Source organism: Stegodyphus dumicola, chromosome 7 (assembly GCF_044657685.1).
Source record: "Stegodyphus dumicola isolate Sdum_Otavi_A_Nest chromosome 7, ASM4465768v1".
NCBI lineage: Eukaryota > Metazoa > Arthropoda > Arachnida > Araneae > Eresidae > Stegodyphus > Stegodyphus dumicola.
The window spans coordinates 28,609,993-28,624,763 of NC_140774.1; the positions used below are offsets into that span (position 1 = coordinate 28,609,993).

Below are 14,771 nucleotides of genomic sequence, written 5' to 3' on the forward strand. Positions count from 1 at the left end.
CACTTCTGATGTTTTAGAATTTTATGAAACATTCATTGATTCTTCACTCATGAGTAAAATTGTGGAAGAGACAAATAAATATGCTAAACAGTGCATCCAATCGAGTGTTGCAAAACAATTCTCAAAGAGTAAATTTTGGGAAGAGACAACTGTGAACGAGTTGCATGTATTTTTCGCTCTGAATATACTTCAAGGAATTGTAAAGAAATCTGGAATTGTTCATTATTGGAGCAAAAGATATTCAACTAATACACCTTTTTTCTCTAAAATAATGTCTAATCGTCGATTCTGTCTTTTGCAACGTTACTTGCATTTTTCTGATAATGCAGCATTTGACAAAGAAAATCACGAATGCCCAAAATTAGTTAAAGTTTGGCCAGTTGTAAAACATCTCAATAAGAAATTTAGTGAAATGGTGACACCAGAGCGAGATGTAACAATATATGAGAGCCTTATGCTATTCAAAGGACGACTAGGATGGAAACAATTTATTCCACTCAAAAGAGCTAGATTTGGAGTAAAATGTTTTATGTTGTGTGAATCCAATTCTGGTTATGTCTGGTCAATAATAATATATACAGGTAAAGACACAATTCTGAAACCTGAATATTCTAAACTTTGCTTTTCATCACAAATTGTCCTGACAATGATGGAGCCTTTGCTTCATAAAGGATTCATATTTTTTGGGGGGGGGAAATATGCATTTCAGGCATAAAAGTTTGTGCATTTTCAGAGGCCTTAAACATATGACAGTAAAACATGTTTTCCAAGTATGAAATATTGTTGACCATTTATACTGGCAGATTCCACCAAACTTGCACCAGTCATTCTGGCAGAAGTTCAGAGAAACAGATCTTTCTTTATTTAATTAAATTATCAATAGACACTAGTTACAGATAAATCATATAAAAATTAAATTGCTTATCATATTTTTCATGTTGCATTGCCATTATTTATCCACTTTTGAATAAAATTGCATGTTCTGCTCATTAATGTATACTTTTCTTGAGCAGTGTGAGCAAAAACAGATAAACAGTAATTAATTTAAATTCTCCTTTAGAAAAATAAAGTACCTTACCAAGAACTAAATGGGTTTTATGTAAACACATTTAAGCCTTTGTTTTATGTTAACCCATTTAGGCCAACCTTAATGGAAAATAACATAAATTACATAAAAACATCTTATGATTGCTGTAATATCAGACTTATTGCATTGGCAATACATCACACTGTCTGATGACAGTGTTCTATATGTGCTTTACATTGGCTGTACTGGTCTCGTTTGCTTACTTTTTTCAAGAAAAAAAGAGAAAGTTTTAAAATTCTAAAATATTCTGATTATTTGAGCTTTCTGATTAATTGAATGCCAGACCATCTTTACTGTAATATATATCTTAAGTTTTCTAAATTAATTGGTTTTATTATATTTTGCAGTATTTTTATTCGTATGCTATAAATGAGGTTGTTTTGGTGCAATTAATCTTATTTACACTAGCTGTTGATTTAAATTTGTATTTAATATTGAAAAACTATAATTTTGTGCAATATTTGCTGCAATTGAAATGTTTTATTTTAAAAAGCATTTAATTCTCTATCATAGCTGGGGATTGTTTTGAATTGGGACGTCAAGCATATAATAATCGGGATTATTATCATACATTACTTTGGATGCAAGAATCTCTAGATCGCCTTGAGAAAGAAGATGTTAAAACTTCTAGTAAATCAGATGTCTTAGAATATATGGCATATTCTTCGTATGTAGTAAGTTCTTTTGGTAATAAAATTTATCTATTAGACTACCTAATACTCTTTTATCAATTAGTCTTTTTTTTTTTTTTTTTAGACAAAAATTATAAAGATTTTTTATTTTTAAGCAAAGAAATATATATATTTTATATACTTTGCAGTATTTTCTCATTAAACATGAGAGTATATAATTAAAATTTTGATGATAAACTTTCTTAATTAAACTGATATTATAGTCATCTGTAGGGACTGTTGATGGCAATTGAAATGTTAAATTATCATTGCAATTTATATGCTTAAATAGTTTCATTAATAAAGTTTATGTGCCTAGATAGTTTCAGTAATAATTTTATTCAGTATATGCTTAAACAGTTTCAGTAATATATGCGTACATAGTTTCAGTAATGTTAAATAATTATAATTTCGTCTGCTAAAAATTTTTTTCTTGAAATTTTTTGTTTAAAATTTTATGTAATTTTAAATGGAAAATGAATGTTATTTATAATTTAAGTAAGCAAAAATCAATCTTTTCTGATAAAATTGTTTATGCTTTTTATACAATAATTTGAATGGTAATTTATCCCATTTTCCAAACAACTAATAATATTATTAAAGTTTTTAACTAATAATATTATTAAAGTACTGGCTTGCCGTATCTTCTTCTTGGTATAAAATTTGTTTGTTGTTTGTTTCATTACACAAGAACAACAATTTATTTAAATTAAAATTCAGTTTGTAGAACGGAATCAAATTTGAACATGAATTTGATTTAATATTTAAACTAGTTTATATATTAAATTAAATCTGTTTTGTTAATGCTCAAATTTGCTTTAGGTTTTTGTATGTTTAGAAACTTGAATATAATCTAGATAATTGTATATCATGTATCACTAACCTCCTGATGAAATAATGCATGATAAACAATTTCAAATTTATGCCTTTGATCACTTTTCCATTTGCTTGATCAGAATTGCCTATATGGCTGATTTCTTTTCTAGCAATACTAGATTCACATACTGCATTCATTAATTTTGTTTACTTATTTTGGATTATTATACACAAGTTTAATAGCTTAGTTATTTCAAGATTACATAATTTTGAACTTATAGTATTTCTTTTCAGATTTTATTGTATTAGTTTTATGCAGTGTAGTCATTGTAACCATATAAGAAGATTATAATTTTTTAACTAATAATAATATATTTTAATTTATTCCAGTTAGGAAACATTAGACATGCTTTGAAATTAACTCAGGATTTGATTGCAATAGGTAAGTTTCTATGGTATGTGAAGATAACTTTTTTTCCTTATTTTATTATCAGTTCAGCACATTTAATTGAAATAATAATTAAAATTTTTTTTCCATGACCGCCATATAGATCATTTTCAGTTTCCGAGAATTTGATTACAAGTAACGTGTGTATGCATATGGGCATATACAATGTATGCAAACACACACACATATATATATACAGGTACTGAAAAATTTGTTACGAATAACATTGTATATGATGTAGCTGTACATAAGTATGTGATTGCAGTACAGCTTATTGAAAATTTTTTTTATTTTTTGACAAAACATTTTTGAAACAGATGTGCACAGCTTATTGGGCACAGAAATTTGTGCTGTCTTTAGCAATTACCTTTGTACTTTTCACATTTTGATAATGTATTCGAAGTAAGAAAGAGAACTGCCATATCTAATGTTAATGATACAGAGGCAAGCAAGAGAAGTGTGCATAGAGTATGTGGAAGTTTGGTAAAGAATTGTGAAATTACAGTTCTGCTTTATTTCTGTTGGTTAATTAAGGTTTTCTTTACAAAAATTAATTTTGTTATTGGCTAAAAGACTTTATACATTATGTAGATACATGTGTCATGAGTATTATATAAGAATCATACAACAGGAGTTAATTTTGAAATGGTTCAGGAATTTATTATAAGCATGTTATTATTTTTGAGATAGAAAAATGAAATAACTAAATTAAAAAGGAAACTTAGGAGCTATTGCAAAATAAATTTGAAATGTATTATATATAACGGATGGCCATAGTTAAACTGACAGTGCTCACAGTGTTCTGTAGCATCATCCACCTCCATTCTGTCAAGAAAGGTGAGAGCAAAAGTCAATCGCTTATCATGGTCGGGGTACAGTAGCTCCTGTACGCAGCTTATCTTGTACGGATAGAAGTTGATAATCTTTCGTAAGATTTTCCATACCGTACTGTAAGGCATATCCATAATAAAAGGTAATTTTATTCCATATTAATTTGCATTTGATAACACTCTATTTTGTATTACATAGCGCCAAATATTCCCCTAGCGGTGAATTTTGGAACTAATTTTTTTTTCGCGGAATCCTTCGTCCCCCGTCTTGTTTAATCTTCCTACAAAATGTGGCATCATTCTTGCAAATAGATCGTGCTACAGAACACTGTGAGCACTGTCAGTTTAATTATGGCCACCTGGTATGTTTTAACTGGCAAATTAAAAATGCATTGTTGCTTTTGTATTTGCTCTGTGTTATCAGTAGAAGGCAAAGAATAACAAAGAATTTAGAATTTGTAAACTTACTATACTGTATGGGTGCTGATCTCAAATTTAATGGCATCATTATTATGCCCAATGTTTGACATATTGCCTGAAAGAATGTTTAAGAAAGAGGTAACATAACAGTTTATTTTTAAAACTAAAAGTCAAAATTGTATTATTTTAATTCAGTCTTGTTTTATGAAGTGTATAGTTCATTTAAAATCTTTGAAAAGTACATTTTTATGTTAAAGAATTTACTGAAATTTGTTAGCCATTTTTAGTTGAGCCATGTGGTCTGGTTATCGATGCTGGTAATGATGGTTATGACGGTCTGGTTATGATGGATCAAAAGTCCAATGCATAACTAAGAAAATATTAAAGTGTCTGTTTAAGCAATGCTTAGACAAAAAAGTTTTCTGCAGGTTTATTGCTGAGTTGCTTCTTAATGCCTGCCCTTCTGCCCATTTTATTGGTAGTGTCCCCTTACTCCAGATCCTGTCAGCAGTCACATTAGGAAACAGGTTTAGACCAGATTTTATTTCTTTGTGAAAATACCTGGATTGATTCGAAGTGTCTGAATATTGTTGCTTATTTTGAATTTGGATATTATTCAAAGGTCTTTTGAATAATGACTTGCTGCAGTTGCACTCATCATTGGTCATAGGTCGACTAGTTATTTCATGCCAAGAAAAAAAACAATTTCTTTTTTTAGTTACAGTGTAAATACTAAATTTTGCGGCTTAAAACCTAAAATTTTCAGACAAAAGAGCTTGTAAAAAAGAGGGGAATTTTTTATTATATATGGAAAGGTAATACCAATTATTAGTATTCAACCGAAAGTATTAGTATTCATTCAAAGTATTGTATGATATATTTAAAAGCTGAAATTTGCATTTATAAGCTAGTCTAATTCTGAAACATTTAAGTGAAAAACCTTGTGGGAATTCATTTAATTTATCTAACAGTTAATTTTATTTTAAAGTAACTTTCCTTTTGTTCTCATTTACAACTCATGCTTTCTTGCCAGAATATTAATGAGTTGTCGCATATATATTCAAATGAAGTCGAATGAAATATTATTTATGGGAAGGTTTTGGAAGGAGATTTTAGAGTGTATTATGTCTCCTTGATAGTCATGTTTTTATCTTTGATTTACTAGCAGCTAAATTTCTGTGGTGGTGAATGTTTCTTGTCATTAGGCTTGTTTATGTTGACTTTTATGATATTTTTGTAGATCCAGATCATCCTCGAGCTCAGGGAAATCTTGCATATTATCAACAAGCTATTTTAAAAGAAGATACCCATAAAAGAGGAGATGATGGTTTTGAAGTTCAAGATGATGAGGACAGTTCAGACTATGATCCTAGAGGTTTGGAGAGAGATACATATGAAATGTTATGCAGAGGAGAAAGTGTGAAAGTAAGAAAAGGAAAAGTTGCCTTTGAATTTAAGATACTGAATTTACCTGTAAGTTATAATTCCTATTTTTAAATTGTAAAGAATGATCTTTGGATGAACTGTTCATCCTTACACTGATAGATATGGATTGCAACAGAAATGTCAAGTAATAAATGGAAAAGCTATGGTTGAAATCAAAAGGCTGAAAAAGTTAAATTCAAACATCATATAAGTACAACAAAACCAATGTAAATGTCAGATAGGTTGAGAAACATGCTAATGTAAAACTTAAAATTAAGCAAAACAGCAATACCTTTAAATTTATTAATGACTTCAAAAAGAATTTATTTATAGTTCAAGTATTGCTAAAAAATAAAGGTGAAAATCTAGAAACTAAATATTTGGCTAAAGGTTAACTTTTTGTTCCTGAGTAAGGAACTATAGGGCGAAGAGAAATTCCAATTTTATGAACTTTGGAAACAGCATAAAACTTAACACAGTTAACAATATGTGGTATGAACAGTTTTTAAAACTGAGTTGGGAGTATGTGAAAAAAAGTAATAGCTGTTTTAACATTCACAAAGTTGGTGGATCTTCAGGGATCAAGCGGTGTAGGCCTTCATTTATCACCATCTTGATTTCAATAATATATGTATGTGGGTCCATTATGACAATCTGTTCACAATAGCTTTGGAAATGGTAATATTTGGTTTAGAATTTCTTACAGAATTTGAGGTTTAAAATGTCTCTCCTTATAACACTTTTCTTGTGGTTTTAATGAATGCATGTATTTTTTGATAGATAGAATTAATGGAAGAGGACCCCTCTCCTGAAGAAATTTATCAAGATCCAGTTAGTGCCTCCCACTCCTTTATTCCAATTCGTGGGCTAGCAGATCATTTCAAATTTTAAAAAGCTTTCTAAAGTGAAAGCTGAGCATTGTTTTAAGTAACTGAAGGAGCCAATCTCACTTTTAGAGAATTTTAGAAAAGACTACATTCACATTGTTGCCATGCCTCGAGATGATTGACAAGGCATGGGAGGAGACTTTCATTTCCGTATGGAAGAAGCTTTGGCCGAACAGCATTGTTGAGCGAGACTTCAAGGGGTTGGAAAAAGTGCCCATAGAGTCTATAATCAATGAGATTGTACCTCTGGGCCAAGATTGTGGGGCTATAATTAGATAGCAATACATCAATGAGAAAGTGGAAGAGCATAACCAGAGGCTGGCCATGGAAGAGCTTATACAGTGGCTACCAAAAGTTTTTGTACACTTATGATTTTCATAGAAATAGGGCTCTATCCATTCATTAAAAGTAAACTTTCTGAATGAGATTTTAATAACAAGATCTATAATCTATTCGTAACAAAATTACGTGAAATATTTTTAAAATATAGCAAAGTTTTATTTTTAAGAAATTACTAATAAAAAAATGACAAACATTTTATCTCACAAAAGTCTTCGTACACTGAAATATTTTTCGATAAAATCAAAATTAGAAGTATCATTTGCCGCTTTTTTTAATTTTTGCATTGTGGTGGCATTTAAAAAATCGTTTGCTTTAATTTTTTATTGCTTACTTCATAATCTGTTTATTATTGAAAAATAGTGGTCGCAGTCGTAAAGAAATTACAAACAGCATTTAAAAATTTATAATTTTTCACCACAGTAGTGGTAAATCAATTCGAAATATCGCTAAATTAATTAATTTATCTCATTCTACAGTGCAGTATGTGATAAAATGCTTTAAAGAAGAAAATCGGATTGAAAACAAGGTAAGAAAAGGTCGACCGAGAAAGTTAACTAAACGTGATCAGAGATTTATTATTAGAAAATTTGTGAAAAACCCATGTTTGAGTGCTGTAAAAGTTTCTTCAAAATTTAATTCAAAGTTTTCTACTTCAATTTCACCTGAAACTGTTTGACGAGTTCTCAGAGAAGCTGGATTACATGGGTGTTCTCCCCGAAAAAATTTTTTTGTTAGTGAGACAAACAGAAAGCTTAGGCTTTCATTCGCAAAATCAATGATAAATACACCCAAAACGTACTGGAATCATGTTCTATTTGCTGACGAAAGCAAATTTAACATTTTTGGTTCCGATGGTCGAATAACTGAGGAACTTTATTCTAAGAACTCAGTTGGAACAGTTAAGCATGGCGGTGTAGGTGTTCTTGTGGGGGGGGGGGCATGACAGCATCAGGACTAGGTAATTTGGTATTTATTGATGACATAATGAATCATTCTCTTTATTTAAATATTTTAAGAGACAATTTAAAATTATCAGCCCAAAATTTGGGTATTGGAAACAACTTTATGATAACGATCAACAACTCATGATAACGATCTTAAGTATACGTCTCTCAACGTTCACCTGTAGTGTCTCTATAATTGTCCGCAGGTTTTGAAAACACCACCTCAGTCGCCAGATGTAAACCCCATAGAACACATTTGGAAAGAGCTGGAGGTTAGAGTACGAAAACACGACATCAAAACGAAAAGCGAACTGAAAACAGCCATGATGGAAGAACGGATAAACATTGATACAGAAATTAAAATTTAATAATAATAATAATAATAATAATAGTAAAATCTATTCCCAGACATCTAAAAGCTGTTGTGGATGCTACAGGATATCCTCCTAATATTAATTTAATGAAAAATGAAAATATTTTACTAATATGTCAAGATTTTTTTGAAGTGTGCAAAGACTTTTGTGAGATAAAATGTTTGTCATTTTTTGATTATTAATTTCTTAAAAATAAAGTTTTGCTATATTTTATAAATATTTCATGTAATTTTGGTACGAATAGATTATAGATCTTAATCTTAAAATCTCATTTAGAAAGTTTAAATTAATGGATAAAGCCCTATTTCAATGAAAATCATAAGTGTATGAACACTTTTGGGAGCCACTGTAGAATTGCTTTCTGTGTCACAGCAAGAAGTTGTGAAGCAGATTTCATCGAGGGATAGGAGATAGCACCTTAAGAAAGCAACAATCTTCCAGTGAAATAAGGGAAATGCTGAAAACATGGGAAACTCTTGCTGCATCATACATTGAGAAGCATCACCCTAATAAGGGAATAGCTATGCAGACTACAAATTTGTGTAATGATAATGCCATGTCTCATATTCATCAAATTTTGAAACATGTGGGAAAGCATGTCTTTAGAGAACTTTCTAGCAAAAAAAAAAAAAAAAAAAAAAAAAAAAAAAAAAAAAATGTATGATAAATAGTAAATTACATTATTATAAATTTGATTAGATTTTTTCCCACCCAAACTGAATGCATTATTCTATTTTACACTAATTTCTATGGAAACATTGTTTCACTTAATCAGTGTATTTCAGTAGTAGTAAGATTCGAGAACAAATTATTCCCGTTAAGCAAGGTCCCACTGTACATGTAGAGTGTTCTTCATAAATACCTATTACCTTAATTTTTCTATGTTATCTTGTAGTTATAATTACATAAATTAATTTATGTTTACCGTATTACTTTGAATTTAAGCAAGATTTTAAAATTTCAAAACCGGAAATATAAAAATAAAAATGATTTTTATAGATATTAAAAAAAGACATATTATAAAATCATTTTGATTTTTAAAACCTTAATTATTAAGGTCTGATCATTTGGGATTGGGAAATCAGCAGAAATAAGTTGTGAAAATATTTGCATTGAATTCAAGCTGTACGCTTATTTAATCTTAAAAATTTGAATAAAAAGTCTGGCTTAAATTTAGAGTATAGTTTTTTGCATAAAGGTATCTATATAAAGGAGTAATTATTTCATTTTTACTCATTTGATTTTCAGAGTGCTGAAGAAGAAAGCAAACTTCATTGTAGATATATCACAAATAATAGCGCTTACTTGTTATTGCAACCAGTGAAAGAAGAAGAATTGCATTTGAAACCACGTCTTATTGTATATCATGATATCTTATCTGATCATGAAATTGAAGTCATTAAATATTTAGCTCAGCCTAGGGTTAGTATTTCTGAAATGTTTGTACCTATTTTTTAATAATTTCTAGCATGTATATAAATTGATATCTAGAAGACTGCATATATAATCATGAAAACAAAAAACATTTTTAAATGTGTAAAGAATTTTACTTTACTTCTTAATTATGGCAAAATTTTATTTTTTTGATGAAAGAGCATTTTACATGCTCCATGTAGGATGTACAAGTTATATATTATTTGGGATAGTACATAATTTTTTTTCAGTGTACTTAATTATATTATATATAGAATAAATCATAAGTATTTGTTATAAAGTAGTAAAATAAGGGTAAGTTTAGGTTTTTAAAAGTCATTCTTAAACGGTGATATCGATTAAAATTTGTCAAAAGCCATGAATTGAAAATGTTACTATCAGAAGGTTAGACTTTTCACTGTCAAATTATTCACATAAAATCCATATCCAATCTTTTCACTGTAAAATTTTCACTGTCTTTTTAATTTAATTACAAAAATTTAGGTGTTATCAATTTATGAAATTATTCAGATGTCAATGTTAAGATATTGGATTGTCTAATTCTTATACCATTTAATCTGTTTCTAGATTTTGATATAATTATCTTCATTACAATAAAGATTCTTTCACAGCTTAAAGCTCTGCCAGACATGAAATCTTGTTTAGAAAACATTTTTTTCAAACGGGTTTATTATTGCTGTTAGAGTAATTTCTAAGAATTAGATGAATTTTTTGTAAAAACTGAGTAGTGTTCAATTGAAGTTTATATAATTTGTCCATTACTAAGGCAAGTGTGGCTGGCATTCTGCCAAAATACTTAAGAGTTTTTAGGAGAGGGGGGTTAATTATAGAACAGAGCAGATGAAAGGGCTTACAGCTGAAAACATTGTGAAGAAAACAATGCAAAAGAAAAACATTGGGAGAAAAGGAAACATGAAAAAAGTATAGCTGTTCTAAAACATCATGATATAAATAATCATCGGTGAAAATAAAACTGTCCATAAACTTCATAGTTTAAAAATATCATTTTGTATATCACAGTAAAAATAAAACATTTACAAATCATTCCATGAAGATAGCATAGCATACAGTTTGATAATTAATTAAACAACATTAATATAGTTAACCTTGTGCATTTACTTAAGTAATGTCTTTTAATAGTTAACTACATAAGTTTAAAATTATGTTAATTGCTATGTGTATAGGTTTAGTTTCTGCACATTTTCTTATTCTGAATGCTTAAAATTCTGTCTTTCTTTTCATTAAAAATTTATTAGTTTATTCAAAAATATGAAATGTAGAGGTAAAAGTACTCTTCATTCCTTCTCGTACTAAAAAATCATAATGTGAACATGCATTTAAAACTTTAGTCTAAAAAAACACGTATATGCAATGTGATGATTGGAGGGTTTTTTTTCCCCATAGCATTTTATACAATTATATTTTAAAACTCTAAAGTGTTTAACTGCTTCATTTTATGCCATGATGTTTTAAGAGCAGCAATGTTTTTCCCTTGGTTTCTTTTCCTCCATAATATTTTATGCAATGATGTTTTCCTCTTGCATTATTTTCTCCTTGATGTTTTTGGCAGACACTGATGAGAGATTAAATGAGAGTTTTCCATTTGCTGCAAAGAGGGAAATTACTGCCAGCGGATGATAAATCCCATTGGTCATTCTGCTGCCAGATGTCTTTTGTGCCTTTAAACACTTTTTGCTGAAATAAATGGGAAGATTCATATTCATTCACAAGTTTATATGGATTTTATCTGAATAATTTACATATTTCACGGCTTACTTTTAAATAAAGACCACTAAAAATCACAGAATTATAGTATTTGGCACAATTATTAATGCTAGTGGTGGCATTGCAGCAAGGAAAATGACACATACACAGCATGCGTGTTAATCCTTGGAATGCCAAGGGTTGCTCACTTATTTCTTTAAAAAGCAAATATCTGAAAATTCCATTTAAGATTCACAACAGTTTCTTCTATCCCAGTTTATTAACAAATGGAGAGGTTTCGTAAATAGGTAAATCTTTCTAGTTCCTAACAAACAAGCTTCCTTGCTAAGTCGTTAATCTAAAGATAAGTCTACAATAAAGATGAACTGAAGCAATGCATTTGGAGAAACTACACCTTAGGCTATGTACTTTAGGGGTACATAGATGAGATCTAGCTAATAAATGAGAGTTTTGACAGTGATATTGATTTCAGTAAACATAGATTTCAGTAATTTTTCATAATATTTTTTTGTATTAAATTGTAATCCATCCAGCCGGTTAATAAAAATCTGTTGGTCAACAAAATAATAGTTTATTTTCAATTTTTGAGTCCCAAAATCAGGCTGCATGTTATGCATTTAAATGTCTTATACAAAGGGAAATATGGCATTTACTATTATACTTTTGTAGTAATAATCCTATTATACTTAATTATTAGAATAAATATATTGTTATTATTATGAATTATAATAAGATTATACAATGATAATATTATTATAGAAAGTATACAATAATAATACAATGAAGTAATTATTTGTTACAGTATAATAGTTACTTATTACACTTTGCTGAAAAATTATTTATACCAAAATTAACATATGAGGACATTTGAATTTTAGCAATAAATAGATAAACATGAAATTATGTGAATATGATGAAATCAAATACTTAATTACAAATGATAACCCACACATTCAGCTTTGGTTACTAAAAAATAATTTTCTGCTTCCAACTGTTAGAATATTGTGCAAAATAAATGGGGGGGGGGAACAAGAATGGAAAAAATAGCCTATTACATGATTCATATTGAATCTATCCTGTTTTGAAAATAAATGGGTCCAAATTGCACATTTATGTTTGTGTTCATGGTTGCATTTGTCATGTCCAAATTTGCAATTGTAACTGAAGTTCTGTATAATACTCTACATTGCATTTAAATAGAGTATTAAAAATCTCATTTAGGGATGAAATATTTCAAAATGAATGCCAGATTGTCAAATTAAATATTGGCTTAACTAGTTAAGATCTGAATACAAAGACATTTGAATATTTTTAAAAAATTTTCTCTTTCCGTCTAAGTGAAAATTATTAATATAACAATTTGAAGGATACTCCTAATCTTTATTATTTCTGCAGCATGTGTGTTGATATTTTGTTAAAGCATTGTGAACTGTAGATTGGTTATGCTGTGGTGGCATATTCACATGCAGTAGAATTCTTAGTACACACACACACACACATATGTTAAAGATCTGTGTAAACTGTGATATATAAAAGCATTGATAGGAAAAATGGGATTAAAAATTCATTATATATCTTATTAATTCTGCAAAATTTGATGTTGAGATACTTGTTGCGCTGACATTTTAAAAAAAGTTATATTTCTCATATTAGTATTGCATTTCTAATACATTATTTGGTATTTTATCTCACTAAGTTTAAGTTGTACAGTAAAGTACAGTTAATGTATTAATAATAAATCTAAATTAAAAAACTATTTGAGGGTAGTTAAGTTGAACTATTGTATTGCTCTGAAATGTGACAAATTGGACATATGTTTTCAAATATTTATTTGGATGATCACTGTAAAATGTGACAAATATATTCAGATTTTCAAACATCAGAGATTTAAAAAAAGAAATGGAAAGTTTGACTTATATCAATAGAATATAATTACATACTGCCTTATTTAAAGTTTTTAGTTTTTTGAATAATTGTAATTCTTTTTATCTTTTTAGAAATATGAGATAAAAGTATGACTAAAAACGAAAGCTGAAATAATATACTATGAGAAATTAGTTTTCTTTTATTTAATTGTTTTCACGTCATCTTTAACTTCATATACTTGTACTTCGTAGTCAAATTATGCAATTAATTTTGTTTTTGTTATTAGCTTGCTAGAGCTACTGTTCAGAATTCTAAATCAGGTGCTCTGGAAATTGCCAGTTACAGGATTAGTAAAAGGTTAGATTTTTTTTATTGTAATAAAAGAAATATATTTTTTATACATCCTTATTATGCATCATATTTGCCAGGATATGTATCTTGTATTCAAAAGGCAATTTTTAGAGGGGGATCAGTGTAATTGTAGCAATGAGTTTTCATTTGAGTTTCTCTTAACCCTTTGTGGACAAGAGAGGAGATCTACTATATGGACAGTCTGTGATGCATATAGTGTGGTCATCTACAATTGGTTAACAACATCAAAATCCCCCCTTTTTTTTCACCATTTCTTCATTAAATTTCAGGATACTACTCCAAAATTGTCTGTTTTTTATTTATTTAATTAATTACAGAATTTGAAGAAAAACTGAATTTTTAGATGAATTATGCATGAAAAATCATATGCCCAAAATAAAATTTATATATATGTATAGATAGAGAGAGAGGGGGGTTGAAATTACTACTGTAATGTTGGCTTTTTTCACACCCACGTGAATGAGTAATAGACTTATTTTACATACCCTTATGTATCACATTTATTACACATCTGAATTTTTTTTATAAGTTAATATTTCATTTCTGTGGTATGTTTAAAAACAAAGGCAGCACAAAGTCTCACAGTGCAGTATCTTGTTTCATATTTTTTGTGCATCTTTTTTCTTACGGTAGCATACTGCTTGCTGATGAGGCAATTTGTCTGACACAATAGGGTTTGGTTAATTTCCTGGATGATGCAAAATTATACGTTATGTAGGTTTAACTTTGCAGCCTAAATAAAGTCCCCCCCCAAAAAAACTTGAATTTTATGTGGTGTTGAGTGCTTTAAGTGCTTTCCATGTGAATGTGCACCTATGTTATTTCCTTGTTATTCACCATAGCAATCAATTAGTAACAATATTTTAAAAAATCACCATAAAAAAATTTTCTGGAAGACCTGTGTAATACCCGGCGGTTGGTGATTTGGGAGGGATTGAATTGGCTCTTCATCCGATTGGGATGTTTTAATGATTTAATCGACCTCCTGAATTTATAGATGGGATCTTTTGCTAATACTGTATATTTGGTGGCAGTTTGGGATCTTATCTACTTATTTACTATTTACCTTACACGAGAATAACCATTTAAAATCTTTGTTTTAAATTTTCAAATGGTAGAAGAGTAATGGG

At 29.0% G+C, this 14,771-nt stretch overlaps 1 protein-coding gene across 8 annotated transcripts in view; it reads left to right on the forward strand.

The window, feature by feature from the left end:
- LOC118185960 (prolyl 4-hydroxylase subunit alpha-1-like) overlaps positions 1 to 14,771 on the forward strand; it is a 139,442-nt gene that overhangs the window by 85,535 nt on the left and 39,136 nt on the right. For 7 of the 8 annotated variants that reach the window (XM_085820018.1, XM_085820019.1, XM_085820016.1 and 4 more), the window contains exons 5-9: positions 1,601 to 1,761; positions 2,965 to 3,016; positions 5,513 to 5,745; positions 9,493 to 9,666; positions 13,556 to 13,626. In XM_085820018.1, the coding sequence (XP_085676144.1) occupies positions 1,601 to 1,761; positions 2,965 to 3,016; positions 5,513 to 5,745; positions 9,493 to 9,666; positions 13,556 to 13,626 (691 nt within the window). The remainder of the gene's footprint in view (positions 1 to 1,600; positions 1,762 to 2,964; positions 3,017 to 5,512; positions 5,746 to 9,492; positions 9,667 to 13,555; positions 13,627 to 14,771) is intronic. The other variant, XM_085820021.1, reaches the window with a different exon arrangement.